Source organism: Papio anubis, chromosome 5 (genome assembly GCF_008728515.1).
Source record: "Papio anubis isolate 15944 chromosome 5, Panubis1.0, whole genome shotgun sequence".
Classification (NCBI taxonomy): Eukaryota; Metazoa; Chordata; class Mammalia; order Primates; family Cercopithecidae; genus Papio; species Papio anubis.
In genome coordinates, this window is record NC_044980.1 from 147,030,675 (window position 1) to 147,051,340 (window position 20,666).

The 20,666-nt window shown below is 47.7% G+C and overlaps 1 protein-coding gene across 1 annotated transcript in view; it reads left to right on the forward strand.

Moving 5' to 3' along the window:
• GALNT10 (polypeptide N-acetylgalactosaminyltransferase 10) overlaps window positions 1-20,666 on the forward strand; it is a 230,187-nt gene that overhangs the window by 190,765 nt on the left and 18,756 nt on the right. Inside the window, exon 7 of the mRNA XM_017960065.3 lies at window positions 4,211-4,328. Within this exon, the coding sequence (XP_017815554.2) occupies window positions 4,211-4,328 (118 nt within the window). The remainder of the gene's footprint in view (window positions 1-4,210; window positions 4,329-20,666) is intronic.

The following is a 20,666-nucleotide window of genomic DNA, read 5'->3' on the forward strand; positions in this document are numbered from 1 at the left end:
TTGTTTGTTTGTTTTTTGAGATGGAGTCTCGCTCTGTCGCCCAGGCTAGAGTGCAGTGGCCGGATCTCAGCTCACTGCAAGCTCCGCCTCCCGGGTTCACGCCATTCTCCTGCCTCAGCCTCCCAAGTAGCTGGGACTACAGGCACCCGCCACCTCGCCCGGCTAGTTTTTTTTGTATTTTTTAGTAGAGACGGGGTTTCACCGTGTTAGCCAGGATGGTCTCGATCTCCTGACCTCGTGATCCACCCGTCTCGGCCTCCCAAAGTGCTGGGATTACAGGCTTGAGCCACCGCGCCCGGCCAAGCCTCCTTTATCTTAAACACAGTGGATCACTACTATTAGATCCCTTTCTGGCCCAAAGATATGATTTAGCCACGATAACATTATGCAGTCTGCTCCACCTTCCGTATACCTCAGAATCAATCCTCAGTTGACCTAAATCCTTGTAGAATAATACCAACACCAGCAGTAACTAACATCTGGCCTGTGTTGGCAAAGCAATTTCTACTGACATTATTGTGCATGATCCTCACAATAATGTCGGATCCTCAGGTGTTGGTAGAATTACCCTCATTTGACTGATGGAGGCCTTGTGGTTCAGAGAGGAAACAAAACGTGTCCGAGTTGACATGACTGCAGAGGCTGAGGTAGAATAGACTGCTCCAGAAAATGGAATTTTCAGGGTAACCAAGGGGGTAATGGAACCTCCTTTATTGTTTGAACCTTTGCAATAAGCAGACTCATTGAAAGGTACTTAAGGACAGGTCTTGGCCCATCGTCGTCCTTGTTGCACAGTAAGGAAAGGTTAAGACTAGGTCATCCAGCTGGCCAGTAGCAAAGGCCCAGCTAGTGTCTTCTGGGGCTTCAGCCTCCTCATCTGGATATTGAAGTAGCTGGCCTGAGCACTGGCTGTTGACCCATCACCTGGGGAGCTTGTAAACACACCCAGGCTTCCCTCAAGAGCAGTCACACTGGAGTCTGGGGGTGGGATGCAGGTATCATTGTGTTTTAACGCTCCCGGGTGATGCTGATGTGTGGCCATGGTTGACAGTCACTGGCATAGATGCTTTCTGAGGGGCCCTCCATCCTCTCCCATGATTCCTTCCAGAAGTCTCTCTCCTGTTTTTTACTTGGACAGAACCCTCGGAAGTGGCCACTAGAGAAATTCTGGTCATTTTCTACACAGCTTCCCACCTTCCCACTTGATGGTAGAGTGCCCAGCAAGTGGGCAATCTACAGGCACAGCATGGTGCAAGGATGTTTAAAAGACATGGTTTCAATGGCCGACCCCACCTTCAGTAATAGCTTATCCACTCACTATGAGCAGATTATTTAACATTTTTGATTTTCAAATATCGCCATCTGAAAAGGAGACTAATTTAATTAGAGCTTTGTGAGAGCTAGAGATGGTGTCAGTAAAGTGAGTAGCACACACTGGACCCTCAGAATTGTTACTAGTATTGCCGAACACAGCAGAAACCGGAACAGGCTGGGCAGAGAGGCCTCTCTCTGGAGGCAAAGCCTCAAGCATCCCAAATGCCTTATGGCTGATATCCTGCCTATTCCGCGCAGCTCCTCGGCCCCTGCCCCTGCTTTGACCCAGGCTGATTTTCATGTGCAAAGCCTCGATTTCAGTCTCCCATGAAGCACCAAGTCAGAAACACTGTCAGCCTTTCCAGGCAGTAGATTTGTGGCTCCAGCCAAAAAAAAAACCAGGACCCCCCCAGTCTCCAGAAGACAAAGGGGAGTCAATACCTTATTTCTTTATAGTACTGGGTACTTTTAGGACTATTCTAGCTGTGTTGATCCATTCTCACACTCCTGCAAAGAACTGCCTGAGACTGGGTAATTTATAAAGAAAAGAAGTTCAACTGACTTGCAGTTCCACATGGCTGGGGAGGCCTCAAGAAACTTACAGTCATGGCAGAGGGGGAAGCAAACACATCTTCACAAGGCAGCAAGAGAGAGAAGTGCTGAGCGAAGAGGAAAAAGCCCCTTATAAAACCATCAGATCTCATGAGAACTCACTCACTATCATGAGAACAGCAGCATGAGGGTAACTGCCCCCATGATTCAATTACCTCCCACCAGGTACCTCCCATGACACCTGGGGATTATGGTAACTACAATTCAAGATGGGATTTGGGTGGGGACGCAGCCAACATATCACTAGCAGCGTGGGATAGGAAGTATAGCTATCACTCCGTTGTTTAGATGGGGAATAGGGCTCAAAGAGGTTAAGTCAGCACTGTCCAATATAATACAAGCCACATATGTGATACTATCTTTTTAAGGTAAAGAGAAACAGGCAAAATTCATCTTAATAATATATCTTATTTAAACCAGTATATCTCAAATATCATCATTTTAACATGTAACCAACACTTTAAAATTATTGAGTTCTTTCATACTCTTTTCATCCTAAGTCTTAGAAATCTGGTGTGTATCTCACACTCACAGCACATGTCAGTTCACACCAGTCACATTTTAAGTACAGAGTCATCACCTGTGGCCAGTGGCCTCCTTCCTGGGCAGCGCAAGGTTAACCGTTAAACACTGCATCTCAGGTCACACAGCAGGTTAAGGAAAGCAGAAATGAGAGTGAGGGTTCCCAGTTCTCATGCCCTGTTCTTTGCATGCATCACCTGCTCCTCCAGTGTTCCTGCCTGCCTGGAGGCAGTATATTGTGGTGGCGAGGGGTGTGAACTGTGGCTTAGGTTAGAGATTCACATCCCAGCAGTGCTGCTTTGTAGCCATGGGGCCTTGAGCAAGTTCCCTGTCTGCACTCCAGTTGTACATGTGTAAAATGGTGATGATAATGAGGCCTGCCACATGAAATATTAATGAATTAGTTCAATACAGCACCCAGCATATTCAAGCCCTCAGTAAATATTCAGGGGCTCCCCTTTTAAAGGAGTCCTGCCTGTGCTGTAAAGGCTCATCTGCTACTGGAAGGATGAGCTGCTTGGGCAGCTTGTGGGTTGACTAAGGGCTTTTTTCGATCAGCCCACTTCCCATGAGTTTGCACTTCCAAGGACCAGGAGGGGGAATGGAGGTTGCTGCTGGAAGGTTTGGATTTGAGGGTTTGGAGTTTTCCAGTGGAGCCAGACAAGGATGTAGCCACTGTGATAGATTTGCACACAGCAAACGCTGGTTGGCCCCTACCAGGTGCCAGTCTTGTGTGAGATACCCTGGGGGACGCCAGCAGTCAGCAGCATGACGTTTCCTCACTTAGCATGGTGCCAGGCGGACTTCCTGTTCCCGTGGGTACTGCATGATTTGTCGTCTCTGTGTCCTTGCTGACGTTATTTTATCCTCCCCTCAGTGCCTTTCCCTCCCCCAAATTTCCTCTTGTCCAAACCCCTTAAATGCCATCTCCCCTGAGCCTCATTCCTTGACCCTTGCCCCAGCCATCCTCCTTACCCCAAAAGCTGGAAACAGACACACTCCTTTCAGATTCCTATACTGTTCTGTGTGTACCTCCCAGAGTCCCTTATGCACCCTCAGTCTTGAGGGGGCTGCCCCACTACACCACCATCCCCTGAAGGACTGATTGACCTCGAGATTCTTCCAGCACCTCCCTCACAACTGGCACGGGATGAACAAACTCATGAGAGAATGAATGAATGGAGTTAATCTTATCTCCCAGTTTAACTGAAAAGACAGAAACGGTGGCTTCTTCTGTAAACACCGCAGCAGAACAAACGTCCATGCCGGGCCTGCTGAGTAACAATTGTCAAAGGAGCATGTTCAAAAACAGAGTCCTAGGCTCCCTCCCGCGGGGATTGTTTCAGCAGGTCTGAGGTGGGGCCCAGCAAGCTGTATATTTTTTCATCTCTCTAAGAGATTCTGTAACAGACACGCTTGGAGAGACCAACTTGGACCATTTAGTGAGAGGACTAACATGTACATATTTATGATGCAGCTACAGGTCCCATGTGGACAAAGTACTGTGATTTCATTTCACAAGTACTCTTAGGTGTTAATTGTGTAAAGGAACTTCGGGTCCCATTTGGTTAAAATGTAGCTCTTATGAAAGGAAGTTGTAGGCAAGAAAGGGGAATGCCTGGAAGGGCCTTGGATTCCCTGGAAGACACTTGGGCTGTGTTCAGGGGGCATCGTGGAACACCATCACTGGGGGAACGGCGTTATCAGGGAGCACGCGGCCAGGACATCTGCACCTTCACGCCGTGTTCTTCTTCTCTGACAGGTCTCCCGTGATGGCCGGTGGACTGTTTGCCGTGGATCGGAAGTGGTTCTGGGAGCTGGGCGGGTATGACCCAGGCTTGGAGATCTGGGGAGGGGAGCAGTATGAAATCTCCTTCAAGGTGAGCCAGCCCTCCGGACGCCCCCTTCTTGGCACAGCCTCCTGAGTGCCTGTCCCAGTAGGTGCGGCAGCTTCTGCCTGAGCTTGGAAAGACTGGAGGCCTCAGGGTTCTACAGCCCTTCAGCCCATCGGGTGAAGAAGACAGGGGCTCATGGGCCACTCTTTGTTGTGGTGCGGGGGGGAGGTGTGGGAGGGAAGGGGAGTACCCTCCAGCTGCCAAAGGCTGGTCTTCACCACAGCTCTGACTGGCATTTGCCTTGTGTCTTCTTAAGATGTTGGAATAAGGTCTTGTTTCTACTCAAGATGGCGGGTCTGAGATTGAGATGTCCAGCAAATAAGCAGTGGGCCAGAGAAGCTAGGAAGGCCAAACAGGATACGTAGGCCTAGAGGAGTGCTCTCGGTCACCCCCTCAAGTTTTCCCTTTTGTACCTGTTGCTCTAGGACTTTGACAAAGACCAGTGAGCATAAGCTCCAGTTGTAAAGTCACAGGCCTAGATTCAGATCCCAACTCCATCATCAGTAGCTATCTGACTTTGAGCAAGTTAGATGACCCCCCTGAGCTTTCTTTCCTCATCTGAAATAAGGGAATCATGATAACTACCTAGCTTACAGAGCTATCGTGAAGATTAAGTGCGAGCATGTCTAGAAAGTGCTTAGCACACAACCTGGGAACATGACCAGCAATTAATAACTGGTAGAAATTGTTAAAGTTTCAGTGAGTAAATACTTACTGTAACCTACTTGACCAGCCTATGGGCTCTAGAAGCTTTCTGACAGTAGTGGTAAAGGAGTTACTAGTTAACTAATAACTAGTTAAGCACCCAAACTTCCAAGGCTGCATTCTCCACTTTATTTGTGGGAGTCTGTCTTGTTCTCAAGTGAAGGCTTGGACCTTCCGAGGGGAGGGTTAGCTCGACCCATGCCCTTGTGGCTTGTCAGAATCAGCTTCTAACAGCTTAGACCCCTGGCTAAGGCATATCCCCAACCCATGAGGGACAGATAACACCATTACTGAAATGACCCCTGTGAATACACAACTCTGATGCCCCCGAGTCAGGCCTCAACTTTCAATGCAAAGGACCATTGTCAGGCACAGTGAATTAAGGCTTTGGTATTGGCGCTAGAGTGCCAAGATCAGATCCTAGCTCTGCCATGTCCTGCCAGCTGTGTGATCTTGGGCAAGGAATCGTCACCTCACTGAGCCTCGGTTTCTACTTCCATAAAATGGGTTTAATGAAATGTTAATCCTCACAGAGTTGTTGAGAGGATTAAGTGAGACCATGCTTATTAGGTGCGTCTTAATAAATTATCCTGAAGATTATTATTGACACATTAATATTACTATCTGCAACAGTGGTTGGGTAGTTCAGAACTGAAGAACATAAATTCTTGATTAGCCAAAAAAAAAAAAAAAACTAGAATTCTACTGATGTTATTTAGGTTTGCAAAGCAGTTTATATCTTTTTCTTTTCTTTTTTTTGAGATGGAGTTTCAATCTCAGGCTGGAGTGCAGTGGTGCAATCTCAGCTCACTGCAGCCTCTGCCTCCTGGGTTCAAGCAATTCTCCTGCCTCAGCCTCCTGAGTAGCTGGGACTACAGGTGCCCGCCACCACGCCTAGCTAATGTTTTGTGTTTTTAATAGAGATGGAGTTTCGTCATGTTGACCAGGCTGGTCTCGACCCCCTGACCGCAGGTGATCCACCCACTTCGGCCTTTCAAAGTGCTGGGATTACAGGTGTGAGCCACTGTGCCCAGCCAGTTTATATCTATTTTAATCACCAGAGTTCTGAAGTTGCCTCCCATAAGGAGACCAGCCTCCCCAAATAAAATTAATATTCACGTAAGAGGGTAATATTCAAAATATGTAACAACTCTGATGACACAAGCACATACAGTCGGAACAGACACCAGCTATAAACAATGGCGCATCCACTCCAGTGTGTAACAAGCGAATTTCAGTCCTGATCATAGCTAACAGGACAGTGTGCCGAGCCCTTCACAAATGCTGACTGGTTTAATCCTCACAACAGCCTTAGGAGAGTGGTACCATTATTATACCTGTTTTACCAGGAAGGCAAGCAAAGCTGAGACCAAGGCCTCACACAGCCAGAAGAAGCAGAACTGGGGCCCGAACGCAGGTCTGCTTGACTCCAAAGCCCATGCTCTGACCTATTTTTGTTGTTGTTTAAATCATACCCAGACTGTTCTGAAAACCTGCCATGTTTTATGGACCTCTGCCTCACCCTTTCTGGGATTTTTTTTTTCTTTTTTCTTTTTCTTTTTTTTTTTTTTGCCTCTTCTGGGATTATTCCTAATTTACTTGGATATTCTGCAACCTCTTAGTTAATGGAATTAATAACAGTCTAAGTCGGAAGTGGCAAATAGGGCCAGGAACAGTGGCCGAGGTGGGAAGATCTCTTGAGCCTAAGAGTTTGAGACCAGCCTGGACAACACAACACGACCCCATCTCATTTAAAAAAAAAAAAAAGAAAGAAAGAGAGAGAGAGAAGGAGGGGGAGAGGGAGGGAGGGAGGGAAGGAGAGAGAGAGATAGCAAATAGGTTTCTACTCTCTGCTTGGCCAACTCTGATGCATTGGTAAGGGCTGCCCCAGGTGGGTGTTGATATGCATTCTGAGGCATTCCAGGCTTACCAGCAAAGTGTAGTCAGTGGGGGAGGGATCTTCTTGTGTTTCACTCACTGCCATATCCCAGGTACCTAAAGCCTGGCCCAGCACAGAAAAGGCACTATGAGACCAATTTTTATGAGTCATAATTTTTATTATTGTATTAAATCCTTTCTAAAATTATATTTATATAAATTATAAATATTCTAAAACTATGTAAAATGTATAAAAGTCTAGTAGTTCTGATATAACACTGTCAGTCATAATTCTGGTTATCATTTTAAAATACTACATATAATAAAATAACTAAATTCGAGACCAACCTGGTCAACATCGTGAAACCCCATCTTTACTAAAAATACAAAAATTAGCCAGGCGTGGTGGTGCATGCCTGTAATTCCAGCTACTCAGGAGGTGAAGACAGAAGAATTGCTGGAAGCTGGGAGGCCGAGCTTGCAGTGAGCCGAGATCGTGCCACTGCACTCCAGCCTGGGTGACCCAGTGAGACTCTGTGTCAAAAAAAAAAAAAAAATCAAAAACTTTTATCAAATTTTAACTGTGATTATTCTATTTTTGTCACTTATTTAGAATTATTCTAAATTCTTGTCTAAAGGCATTTACAATAAATTCTAGTCCAACATTGGTTTTCATTAAAAAGACTCTAATAAATATAAGTATAAAAAATAATACAATTAAAAGTATACAAATATATATTCCAATTTTATTAAATATCATATTTTTTCAATCTACAACAGACTTTATTACTATGAAGTATATATTACTGTATAGAATCTATAATGTCCTCATAATAATCCTATTAAAATATTGTATTAAATACAAAAAAAAGACACTATCAAAAACCCCCCACACATACTAATGAGAACTAAATTCAATCCAAAACATATTTTCCAAGAAAAGGCTAAAAAACACACTAGGTCTGATACAACTATAACTAAAAATTACCAACCTTCCTAAACAAGAGCCCTCCTAACTACAGAAGGCAATCAATATTAGTCTTATCAACACAACCAGACAATTAATTTATGACCAAAAACTTTGTGAGATAAAGTAGCAAATGTAAGAGGCCATGTTTGCCCATTTCCCTTTGCCAGGAGAATTTCACAAAGCCCCTGACTCCGGGACACTGTGCAGCAATCTGGAAAGATGTTTTAAAAGCAAAACAGGATAGAACGCATGGCCCCCCATGTCCCTTGCCTGAGTCACTACATTCCCTCAAAGATAAATGACCCTAGTCCTCGCCTTTCTCTGCTCATAAAATAACGTCCAACAAGATTAGTGACTATGCTTCTGTAATCTATAACCAGATGTACTCTAACACCCAAACCTTGATGTAATATTACACATACTAAATCTTCACCACCTATGTATAAACTAAAATATGACATTGGAGGAGTCTGAGAGAACCTTTCTAAAAGCCTCCTCCTAGGCTACAGGCCTTGGTCTATAATCCTCAACAAGACTTCTAAATAAAACTAATTTTAATTCTTTAAAAGCTTCATTTTTTTTTTCTTTAGTTGACAGCAGTTAATAAATAGTGGCTGAATACTCCAAGTCAGTGTGTCCCTGGCCAGAATCAGCCTCCAAGCTCCTAACTGGCTCCTTGGTCTAGAAGACCCCCTTCAGAAACGCCCTCTGTGGAGAACAGTGAATAGAGAAAGATTTGCACAGAGGAATTTCTAAACCAGCCCCAAATGATTTCATTCTATGTGTTTCAAAGACCCCTCCACTGATGCTCATCGGGCAATTATGGCAGAACAAATGGCATTTTTCTCCACAGTGATTTACAATAGACGTGGTAATGAAGCCATATTGGAAGTCTCTCACCCGGGAGGGGGAAGGAGGCTGGCTTACATTTCCATTTGATCCAATTATGTCCGTCACTTTCCGGAGGAAATGAGATGGTGTAATGAGGAGGCTCCTGAGGTCCGGAAGGGAGACTTTTCTCCTTGGGCTTTCTCTCTCCTGGCTTGGAAAAGGAGAGTTCCTGGAGCCAGCAACAGCCCATCTGCCAGTGCACTGTCTCCCAGGACCCTGTAGAAAGGCTGCCTGCAGGGCTGAGGGGAACAGGTGAGCCCATTCATCCCTGGCAGCGCCCTGCTGGAATGCACGTGTTCTCTTTCAGCCAGAACCGGGCATTTACGAAGGACCAAATTCCCTCTGATTCATCTCTGCTAAGAGATCCCTTTTCTTGGTGACAGAGAGAAGCCCAGTCTGAAAGGCATGAGTGTATTTTCAGAAATTAAGATCAATCAACATGTACCTTCAGGGCTGAGGGCTGATTCCGGACCGGACTGTCTATCCTGATGAGAAAACCCCCAAAAAGTGTTCGAACAGCTCTGAAATTTCTAGAAAAGTCATTAACTTTCCCTTTCCCTCCCTCCTTCTCTGTCTGTCTCTCTCAGCAGAGCAAAGTTCTCACATGGAAGTCAGAATCTTCCCAGTTCTAGTGGTTGGACAAGTCTTTTAACTCCATAGCCTAGCCTCCAGCTAGCTTCATGAGCTGGCCCTGCTGCTCTTCCTTCCCCCTTTTCCTCTTATCCCGTTGCATTAGTCTGGATTCTTGCTTACAGATAACCAAAACCCTGGTCAATCTGATTTAAGCAAAAACCAGAATTGATAGGCTCACACAACTGAAATTCCAGGATAGACCCTAAGGCCAGGCTGGATGCAGGGACTCACTCATCTCACTTGGGCTAGGTCTCTCTCAATGCCTAGGCCATATTTCATCTGAGCTGGCTTCCCTCTTAGGTGGGCTTTTTCTCATGGAGATCCTCAGCAGCCCGTGAAAAAAGAGTCTGCTTTTCCCATCATCTTGTACAAGTCCCCAGGTTGAGTCTCATTGACCTGCTGGCCCCATGCCCATCCCTGAACAATACTGCGATTGTTCACCTGCAGTCACATGCCCATCCTGGAGCCAGGAAGGTGGGGATGGGCTAGTTACCCAAAGGAAAGTCCAGGTGCTGTGCCCAGAAGGGAGAATGGATGTGGAGAAGGGCAAACCATAGATGTCTACCTTACTCGGCCAGACAAGACTGCATGTAAGATCCAGGCTTATGGGCCAGCCCCTCTCTGCAGGCCCACACTGTCCACTCCTGAAATGCCTTTCCTTAGTCTGGCCAACCCTCACTCATCTTTCCAGTCTCAGCTTATATAGATGGCTCCCCATGCTGCCTGGGAACCAGCCCATGTTGCACTCCCATATCCGCGTGCTCCCTGGAGGCAGGCAGGAGGTTTTGTCCACCTCTGTATACCCAGTCTCTGGCCCACATCAGTGTTTACAGTAACTGTTAGTGTGTTAGTGGCATCACTTCCAACTGATAAACCTCCTTGATACTACCCTTCCCACACTTAGGAGGCCATCTTTGGACAATGGTGTATGGTGGGAAAGCTGCTCAGCAAGGAGGCTCTCCTTCCGTCCTAGGACCCTGGACCAGTTGTTTGACCTCCAGTCCTCACATCCCAGATTGTGCTGATACGATTTTCCTTCATACCCCGCAAGATAGGATCAAATGAGATGCTGTGTGGAAAGCCCTCTGATACACACAGATATGAGGGGTTGTGTTGGATTAGGGGTGGAGGCAGCAGGATGAGCAGAAAGGAAACTGCACAGTGTCCCCAGGAGGCCACAGTTAGGATATCTCCAACTATGAGACACAGGAGACAGAAAGTATCCAACCAGGACAACGTGACCAAATTAAGTGAGAAAAATGTAGGCTTTGGGGCAATGTAAGTGGATCTATCTTTTGTGGATAGCAATTTGGCAAAATCCATTACATTTCAGAGCAAGCACATTCTTTGACCTGAAATTCCATGCCCAGGAGTTTATCCAAGACAGAGAGCAATGAGCAAAGATTTATTTGCTGAAGTGTCACTTACCATAGCAGAAGATTGAAAATGACCCAAATGCACGTCCTTTGGGGATAAATAAGTTAGAGCATATCTAAATGAGAAAATATTATATAAAATAAATTGGAGGTCTCCACAAAAAAACATTTTTTTCAGACAGGATCTCACACTGTTGCCCAGGCTGGAGGGCAGTGATATGATCAGAACTCACTGCAGCCTCAGCACCCCAGGGTTCAAGCAGTCATCCCACTTCAGCCTCCCAAATAGCTGGGACTACAGGTCTACACCACCACTCCCAGCTAATTTTTTAATATTTTGTAATGATGGGGTCTCCATATGTTGCCCAGGCTGGTCTTGAACTTCTGGCCTCAAGCAGTCTTCCTGCCTCGGGCTCCCAAAATGCTGGCATTACAGGTATGGGCCACTGCACCCAGCCCATCTCACTTCTGAAAATGACTCACAGTGCCATGAAGCCTTTGTCCCTAGTGGCCATTGGGGGTGGGAGGGCTTCAGAGTATAGCCGTCTCTTTCTACCTAATGTGTGTCTATAACATTGAATGTGTTCATCATAAGTATGTATTACTTCTGTAACCAGGAAAAGTTACAAGAAGGGGCCAGGCGCAGTGCCTCATGCCTGTAATTCTCACACTTTGGGAGGTCGAGGCAGGAGTATTGCTTGAGCCCAAAAGTTCAAGACCAGCTTTAGGCAACACACTGAGACCTCATCTCTACAAAAAAAAAAAAAAAAATTATTTTAATTAGCTGGGCATGGTGGTGTGCTGCGCTCCTATAGTCCCAGCTACTTGGGAGGCTAAGGTGGGAGGATTGCTTGAGCCTGGGAGGTCAAGGCTGCCGTAAGCCATGTTCATGACACTACACTCCAGCCTAGGTGATAGAGTGAGAACTTGTCTCAAAGGAAAGGAAAAAAAAAAAGAAGAAAATGTTGGGTTCTCAGCACTCCCAGCCCACCCTCCATCCATATACATTCCAGCACATTGTTTGGGCCATTTGCAAGCTCTGAGATGAGATTCTGCACAAGTCAGCAGTGCGAGACTCCCAGGGAAGGCTTGAGGTCAGGAGTAACTCTGCAGGGTCTGCTTCAGGAGGCAGATGTGGGCCCCACTGTCCTTGGCAAAATGGAGACAGGTACGAGGGTTCCATCAGGCAGGCTTGCAGAGCAAGGGAGTGATAGAAAGCCATGTGAGGGGACGAGAGGGAGGACACCCTCCACTGCAGAAGTCAGGAAGATCTTTGAGCTCGTTCTGAGAGGAAAATCCATTCTCTCGGTAGAGGAATGAAGACTCACAGGAGACTGGGGCTGGCTTTGTGTGATACTGATATGGTTACTGAAAGGCTAGCCCAGTCCCAGGCTACATGGACAGACTTTAAAAAAAAAAAAAAAAAAAAAAAAACTCTGATTTTTTTTTCCATAAAACTCAGTCGTATCAAGAAGACTAAGTGAAACAGGATGTGTGAAAAGAAGGCAGGACACACCCAGAAGCTGAGCAAGGGTAATATTGCAAACTGATGCCCAGAGCGGTTAGGTGACGGGGCAGGGTCCCTCCGCTGGAAGGTGGCAGTGCTAGGGCTAAATCCCAGATGCCCTGGCTCCAAGCCCAGTGCTCATGTCATTCCGCCTGGTGGTAAGAGTAGAGAAAATGTGTATCCAGTCTAGAGAGAGGCCCATGTCCCAGGAAGGGCCCAGAGGTCAGGACCAGCCCTGAGAGGGGTTAAGTTGCCACACAGGAGGGAGAAATGATTGCCAAAGGCCAGCCCAAGCACCAGAAGGAGATCCAGGGCCACCACCGGGCACCTGTATGGCAATGCATTTCCCCATCCTTTTCCCTGCCCCTACCAGCACCCTCTGCCTCGGACAGCTGCAGCGTGGCTGCCAGGAACCTGATCCTCATTTCTTTCATTCCCTGTGTTATCCAAGGATGCTGGAAATATGGTCTGATACGTGCAGCATTTTTGTCCTGGGGCCACATATGCCCAGCCTGTGCAAGAGCCGTCTGCTGGGAACAGGGAAGGCATTCTGCTCATGGCTCTCAGCAAGCCATTTGAAATTCCATGAGTGTCCCTGCCTGGGAGCCTGCTTCTCCCACTACTCCTCCAAGGAGGCGGCTCAGTGGTCCAAGAGTCGCCTGTGTGTGTGTTACTCCCTAATCAGCACACACCTACCTCATGGTGCCTTGGCTCTTTCTTCCTTAAAAATGGTAATAAAATAACTTCTTCAAAAGTTTGTTGTAAGAACTAAATGGGATGGTACATATATTTGGCCTGGAGCTAACCAAACAGGAGGTACTCAGTAAGTGGCAGCTGTTCTGATCATAACCCTCAGGTAAGGAGGCAGAACAGCACACTATTACATATATGGGCTTCATCATCAAACTGCCTGGGTTCTAGTGCAAATTCAATGAGCTAGGGGCTGTGTGACCTTGGGAAAGTGACTTAACCTCTCCTCTTTATATTATTTAGGGATAGAATAATCTTTACTTCATAGTGCAGTTGTGAGCATGATATTAGCCAAAATATATTAAAAGCTTAACTCAGTGCCTGGAACATAATAAATGATCACTAAATGATAGCTGTTAATGTCAGCGTGCTTGTGGTTATTGTGATCGGGCTGTGGTTGCAGGAAGACAAGAGTGGAAAGAGGCTGGCAAGACAGGTCAAAAGGCCTTGGCTCCAGGCCCAGTTCTGGAACAAACTCTGTGTAAGACCTTGGACTCATCTGCCCTTTCTCCTGAACTTGTATTTCCTCATCTACAAAGGGGCACCAATAGTCCCAAATTCACAGAGCTGTTAAGAAATATACTGTGAACTGGCAGGCACAGTCACCTGAGAGGTTGTCACCATTCCAGTATGCGGTGGCTCTCAAAGTGTGATCCCTGGACAAGCAGCATTAGCATCACCTGGGAACTTACTAGAAATGCAGATTATCGGGCTCCCCCCAGGGTGCTGAGTCAGACCCTGCTGTGGAGCCCAGCCAGCTGTTTTTTCATATGCCCTCCAGGTGCTTCCGATGAGGCTCAAGGTTGAAAATGGCAGCTGTACTGAATGGGTGGGAGGTTGTGGAGAGAGGATGCTCAGGCGTGGGTGTGGAAGGACAGAGGAAATGGGCAGGTTGGTTGGCAGGTTGGCCGACAAGTTCCAACACCTTCACCTGGCTTTCAAGGCTCTATATCTTTGGTCCACCCTTGACAGTTCGTTTCTGTTCCATTTTTTCCAGCATGGTTTTTAGAACAAACCTGACCAATGACCAGATCATGTATGAATGAATGAATGAATGAATGAATGAATGAATGAATGAATGAATAAATAAATAAATAAATGAGATAGTTAATGTTTGTTTGGGGTTTCAACGGTCACAGAAAGAAAAATTCACAAGTCCCTGGGTCAGAAAAATGAATGCATCGCGGCCAGTTGTCAGCAGCATCCACATAGGGAGTCCAGGGGGTGTGAAGAGGGTAGGAAGTGATAGATGGGAGCAGGTGGCAGAGGGCCTGATTGCAAGCCAAGGGTGACCCCTTTGTTCTGCAGACAATACAAGTGCTGTTAGGGATCTTTGAAGAAGACCATGACAGGGTCAGTCCAGACCCTAGGAAGGCACAGTCTCCGTGGAACTCAGATCTGCCTAGTTCTGGGGGACCCAACCCCAGGTTCCATTTTGGGTTCTGCCATTTATGCACTGAGGAACCCTGGGTAAAGTGTTAAGTAAACCTCAGTTTCCTCATTTGTAAAGGGTGTGATCGTGCCTCCCTCACCGGGTTGCTGTGAGATTGCTGTATTTCCAAATCTGAGTCAAAACCTAATGTAAAGTAACCATCCCCCCTTGTTGGGGAAGTAACTAACTATAAACACTTAAGGATATTGTTGAAATAGTCATATGTTTAATTTATTAATTTAGATGCACATATGCTTAAAACTGTATCAGATAAAAATACTAGGCCGGGCACGGTGGCTCACACCTGTAATTCCAGCATTTGGGGAGGCCAAGGTGGGTGGATCACCTGAGGCCAGAAGCGCGAGACCAGCCTGGCCAACATGGGGAAAACCTGTCTCTACTAAAAATAAAAAAATTGGCTGGGCATGATGGCGGGCACCTGTAATCCCAGCTACTCGGGAGGCTGAGGCAGGAGAATCACTTGAACCTGGGAGGTGGAGGTTGCAGTGAGCTGAGATTGTGCCATTGCACTCCAGCCTGGGTGACAGAGCAAGACTCCATCTCAAAAAAAAAAAAATACAGCTTAAATTTAGAAGTAAATTTAAAACTAAAGTTGTTCTTTTCTATTGGTTTTGTTTGTTTGTTTGTTTGTTTGTTTGTTTTTTAACAACTGCATCCAGTAAACATCCAAAAACCAGCATGACTGAGGTTGTCCTTTCATGGTGGTGATACTTCTTGAAACCATATCTTGTTGAAAACAAACTAATACATTCAAAGTAATGTGAGTTTCTTTTCAGCAGGGAGTTGTGTAGCATTCGTGCAACGCCCTCCACCAGTAGCGACAGGCCACATGCCCACAGGACACCATATGGATAGCTCACGGTGTCCTCCAAGCTTCTACGTTACCTCATTTTAGCCTCACCACAACCCTAAGGAGGTAGGCACAGCAATTTTTCCCATTTTGCAGAGGAGGAAACTGAGGCTTTCAGATTTATAACTTGCTTAACAGTCTGGGTGAGACCTCAGTTCTAATTCCAGAACCAAGCTCCTAACCGCTGCACTATGTGCCTCCTAAGCACACAGTGAATGCTGAATGATTGGTGGCAATTATTATAGTCTTTCCCCCAAGTGCAACTGATTAGGGTTTGAACTTCATAGGGGTCCTCAGCTGAGATGCCAACCGCAAAAGCCTTGGCCAGCTGCCAGTCTTTTCCTTCTCTCTGGGCAGGTCAGGTGCCGTGCCATTCCTGGCTGGCTTCCAGGCAGCCATTTCCTCGACAGAGAGAGGCTCTGCCCCAGCCCCTGCTGCTCTCTCGGGTTGCCCTCCATGGGTGAGCCCTTCCGCTGCGCTCTCTTTCTGGGTCCCATTGTGTTTTCCCAATGCACATCACCACTCGTTTCTTTCCCCCTCAGTTTAGGAGATAAGAGCAGGTAATTGTCTTTTATAGACACTGTAATGAAGCCTGTCATCACACAAAAGAAGTTTGCTAATAAAATAAATCAAAGCAGCAATGAAAATGAATGGGGAACAGGCTTTCACAATTAGATTTGTACTTGTCTAGAGGCATGGTGCTTCTAGAGAGAAGACTGCCACAGGGGCAGTGAAAGGGGCCTGGAAACAAGCTGGCAGGATATGTTTGGGAACTCCTGTGCTGGGAACTCCTGTGGTGGAGTGGCAAGGGACCCAGAGCAGACAGCTGCATCCCCCTACAGGGGTGGGAGTTGAAGGGACAGGGCAGGGAGAAAGCTGATAGCAACACAAGGAGAGGGATAGCAAAATATCATCTTGGTGGCCTGTATTTGTCCCCATCTCGAACAAGATGGGTTCCCGGTCAAAGATGATCCAGCTGCTGCCATCCCTGGAGCTCCCCTTCTCTTTGCCCCCAGCTGGACTCTGTTCCTGCCTCTTGGGTGAGAGGACGTTGCTCTTGGGTGGCCAGGCCCCAAATGGTATACAGTGACCTCTCCCCACCCCACCTGACCCCATCAGAGTACATCTGGGTTGGGGGTGGAGATAGCAGGAAGTAGTGGGGGACAAAGGACCTTTTAGGAGCCAGCTGGAAGAGGAGCCCGTCTGGAGCCCCTGAACTAATCAAGACATGAAGCCCAATCCCCGCGACCCCATTGAGCAGTTCCAACTGAAAAGAGCACTTTTGCACAGAATCTGGGTTGCAGATGTCCCCATTTCTACCCCCCACCCCACAAATGAGAGAATATGGTAGCGAGATTAATAATAATTTCATTCTCTTGGTCACTTGCAGGTTTTGCCACCAATTAGTTAAGAAAAAATACTTCCTCTCTTTGCACTTCAGTCTCTCCATTTGGGAAATCAGGCCATAGGGTGAAAAAACATGATGTTGTTGGGCAGAGGACAGGCGCTCTGTAATTTCAGGGTGGTGGTGTTTCTCGTACTTCTGCACGTAGAAATGACTAACAGTCATCCGGTTCTCTAAGAGTCAGGCACCAAGCTAACAGCTTTTCACATGCTGTCTTGTGCCATCTCAACAGCCATCATCATCCCCACATCACAGATGAGGAGAGTGAGGCTCCCAGGTTCAGTGACCTGCAGGAAGTCACACAGTGGGCATTGGTGGTGTGACGATTGGTATGAGGGGAGTCAGGCTGCAGAGTCTGCAGTGTCTGTCTCGGTCTTGGATGGTCACTGCCTCCGCGGTGAAGGAAGGGAGGAGCCTAAAGATACAAAGGACAAGTGACCTGGGCTGTGAGCACCACAGGGCCTGGGATCTGTGGCCAGCACCTCACCCCAGCATGTCCTTGGAAGGAGAGTCCCCTCCTGTCTTGGGATCCTGTCTCTTTGTGGCAGAGTTGAGAGTTGTTCGTCACAAAAGGGAGGTGAGCAAGCCGGGAGCACGATGGTGATGCTCTCTCTGGCCTCCTACATCTGTCCCACTTCACCCCAGACAAACTCAGCCAGGATCCAGCCCTAAAGAGATGGCAATGGTGCTTTCTGCCCGAGAAACAAGGAAACCTCGGGCTCCCTGCTCATGACTTATATTATTGCTAGGATTACTGGAAGCAAAAAAGACAGTTCATCCCTGGAGCCAGTGACTGAAGAATGGATGACAAAATGAGGTCGTCTTTCTCTCTAGTCAAGTCCCTATGCCCAAGATTTTGAATCAGTCTTGATTCACCTCCTCCTTCATGACTGAGTGCCTCTTACGGGCAGAGCACTGTGCTAGGCACTGGGGGTCCAATGGCAAATACAACAGATGAGACCCCTGCCAACACTGGCCCTGAGTCTGGCGGGGCCCAGAGGGGTTGGTAAGGACTCTTATGTTAAAAGTGACAGAAAGGCTGGGTGCAGTGGCTCATGCCTGTAATCCTAGCACTTTGGGAAGTTGAGGTCGGGGGATTGCTTGAGCCTAGGAGTTCAAGACCAGTGTGGGCAACATAGGGAGACCTCCATGTCTACAAAAAATAAAAATAGCCAGGTATGGTGGCACACACCTATGGTCCCAGCTACTTGGGAAGCTGAGGCAGGAGGGTCACTTAAGCCCATGAGGTCAAGGCTGCAGTAAGCAGTGATCATGATACTGTACTCTAGCCTGTGTGACAGAGGGAGACCCTGTCTCAAAAATAAATAAATATAAAAGTGAAAACATCATCTTAAACTAGCCATAGCCAAGAAAAGGCATGCGGGGGCGGGGGGTGGGGGGCTGTCTTCAACGGGCCTGCTTCCAGGTGCTCAAACAGGTGTCTGTTTCCCTCTCTTGGGACTGTCCTGCTCGGCACTCGCTGCATTCATGGACAGGCCCTCCCTTTCTGTGTGGTGCAGAGGTGATCGCTGGCAGCTGCAGTGCGTTTCCCATCGCTCTTCCCCCCAGAGAAAGTGTGTGGCCATCACATCAAGCACTAGCATGCATGGCAACCATTAAATATACCCCATTACCCTGCCCTACACTAGCTTCAGAGCCCAGGAGGTTGGGTGCTCCGGCTGGCCATCCTGGGTCACAGGCCCCAGGTGGAGCAGTTGGGAGGACAGTCACCAATAGGGAGAAGGTGCACTGGACAGGCAAAAACAACAGATGCCTGTTGCAGGGAGATTAGACCAGGGACATAATCCTGTGAATAATTAATACTGCACTTCTGGTAAAAGGCAATGAAACAAGGTGCTGTGTGTAGGTATAAAAGGATGAGAAGCCCCTAAGGAGGTGGCTCTTAAGGGGACCTGAAGGATGAGTAGGAGGTAGCCAGGCAGAGGGGAGGAATCTGTGAGAGGAGTCAATGGGTACGGTGAGCAAGAAGTGAGTGGGATGAGGTGAGGGTAGAGGGCTGCACGGGGCCCTTGGTCAGGCCAGAGGACATTCTGAAGTGATGAGCGTGGCCTGCGCTGGAATACTCCCAGAGGACCCAGGAGTGAAGCAGCTTCATAGATGTCTGTCTTGCTGAGGGTAGTTCACATTCTGAGTCGGCCACCAGGCCATCCTGTGCTGGGCAGGGAAGCCACGGAGTAAACCCACTGACCAAACCCTCCAGACATCCCAGGAATCTGAGGGCATCCTGGATGCCTCAAGCCTCCTGACATATCAGGGTCACCCTGGTCCCTCAGGAACCTTCAGGCTGATGGCCAGCATGATTGGGGCCAAAGAAACCAGAGGTCACAGTAAAGAGAAGGATTTGGAAATGTCTCATCCACCTGCATAAAGTTAGGTGCCTCTGCCAAGCAGAGCTGGACACACAGCCTCATTAGCTAATGCGAGTTTAATATGAAGACAAGGAAGCTGGATGCTGACCTGGTCAACTGCCCAGGAGACGTCCAGAAATAGAGCAGGGTGAAGTGTCCCACCTGCTCAGGGCCACTGCACCACCTGAAAGACAGAGGGCAGCCCAGCGGCGACCTGGGCAATACACGCCAGACAAAAGCATCACTTCCACATCAATCACTTTGTATAAAGGAAGAGTTATTGTTATGGGATGCTGGCGCCTGATCAATATCTCCTGCTTTGAAAATAAACTTCTTGGCTTGGCCTTGACATTAATCTACCATCAGGAGCCCATTATCTCAAGACCAATGTTCTGTTCTATTGACTGGCTGGATTTTTTTTCTCCCCCAAGATCAGAATATAATTGCATTTCTCCAGGCAGCACTTCCACTAATTGCAGCCCTGTGCATATCCCCTCTCAGGAGGGCCAGAGTACATCTGGGCTGAGGATGGAGATAGCAGGAAGTAGTGGGGGACAAAGGACCTTTTAGGAGCCAGGTGGAAGAGCAAGCCCTTCTAGAGTCCCTGAATCAATCAAGACGTGAAGCCCAATCCCCACGACCTCATCGAGCAGTTCCAACTGAAAAGAGCACTTTTGCACAGAATCTGGTTTGCAGATGTCCCCATTCCTGCCCCTCATCCTACAAACGAGAGCATATGGTAGCGAGATTAATAATAATGTCCTGAATCCAGCTGTGTCCCCCCATCGCCTCAGCACCCCTCGCCCAGGGTCAGGATGGCCTCATATCAGGATGACTACAAGAGCCTCCCAGGCCTTCTCTCCCCCAGGCCTGCCCCTTCAGGCTGTTCTCCAGCCCACAGGCAGAGTCATCTTTGTAAGATGTAAGTGGATTGTGTATCTCCCTCACTGAAGACCTTCTGTGGAGACTCCTTCATCTGCCCTGTGAGGCCCCTGTGGGAGCCTCTCTGGCCTCCCCTCCCGTCCCTCTTCCCCTTTCTCCCTCTGCTCCTGCCCTGGCTTTCTTTTTGACTATGCCAAGCCTGGCCCTGCCCTGGTGCCTTTGCACTTGCTCTTCTCTCACCTGTTCCCTTGCCTTTACTTTCACCTTCTCGGTTCCACCTCAAACATCCCCTCCAAAGTGAGGCTTTCCCTGACTGGGGAGCATAAAGTAGCATCTCTCATATCCCATACATCCCCACAACAAGTCTATGCAATGGCCCTGCTCTGCCATCGCCACCTGAAACCATCTCCCATGTTAGTTACCTATGCCAGGAAAAATTACCCCGAGAATCCATCTTAACACAATACACAGTCATGATGACCGTGCTTCCCTACGCCAGGGATTTGGGAGCGGCTGGTTTGATAGCTCCACCTTGGGTCTCGCATAGGGGAATAGTCAGGCCATGAGCCAGGGCCGCAGTCATCTGCAGGCTTGACTGTGACCACCACCTCTGCTTCTTGCTGGTTCACTGACCTGGCTGGCAAATTAGTGCTG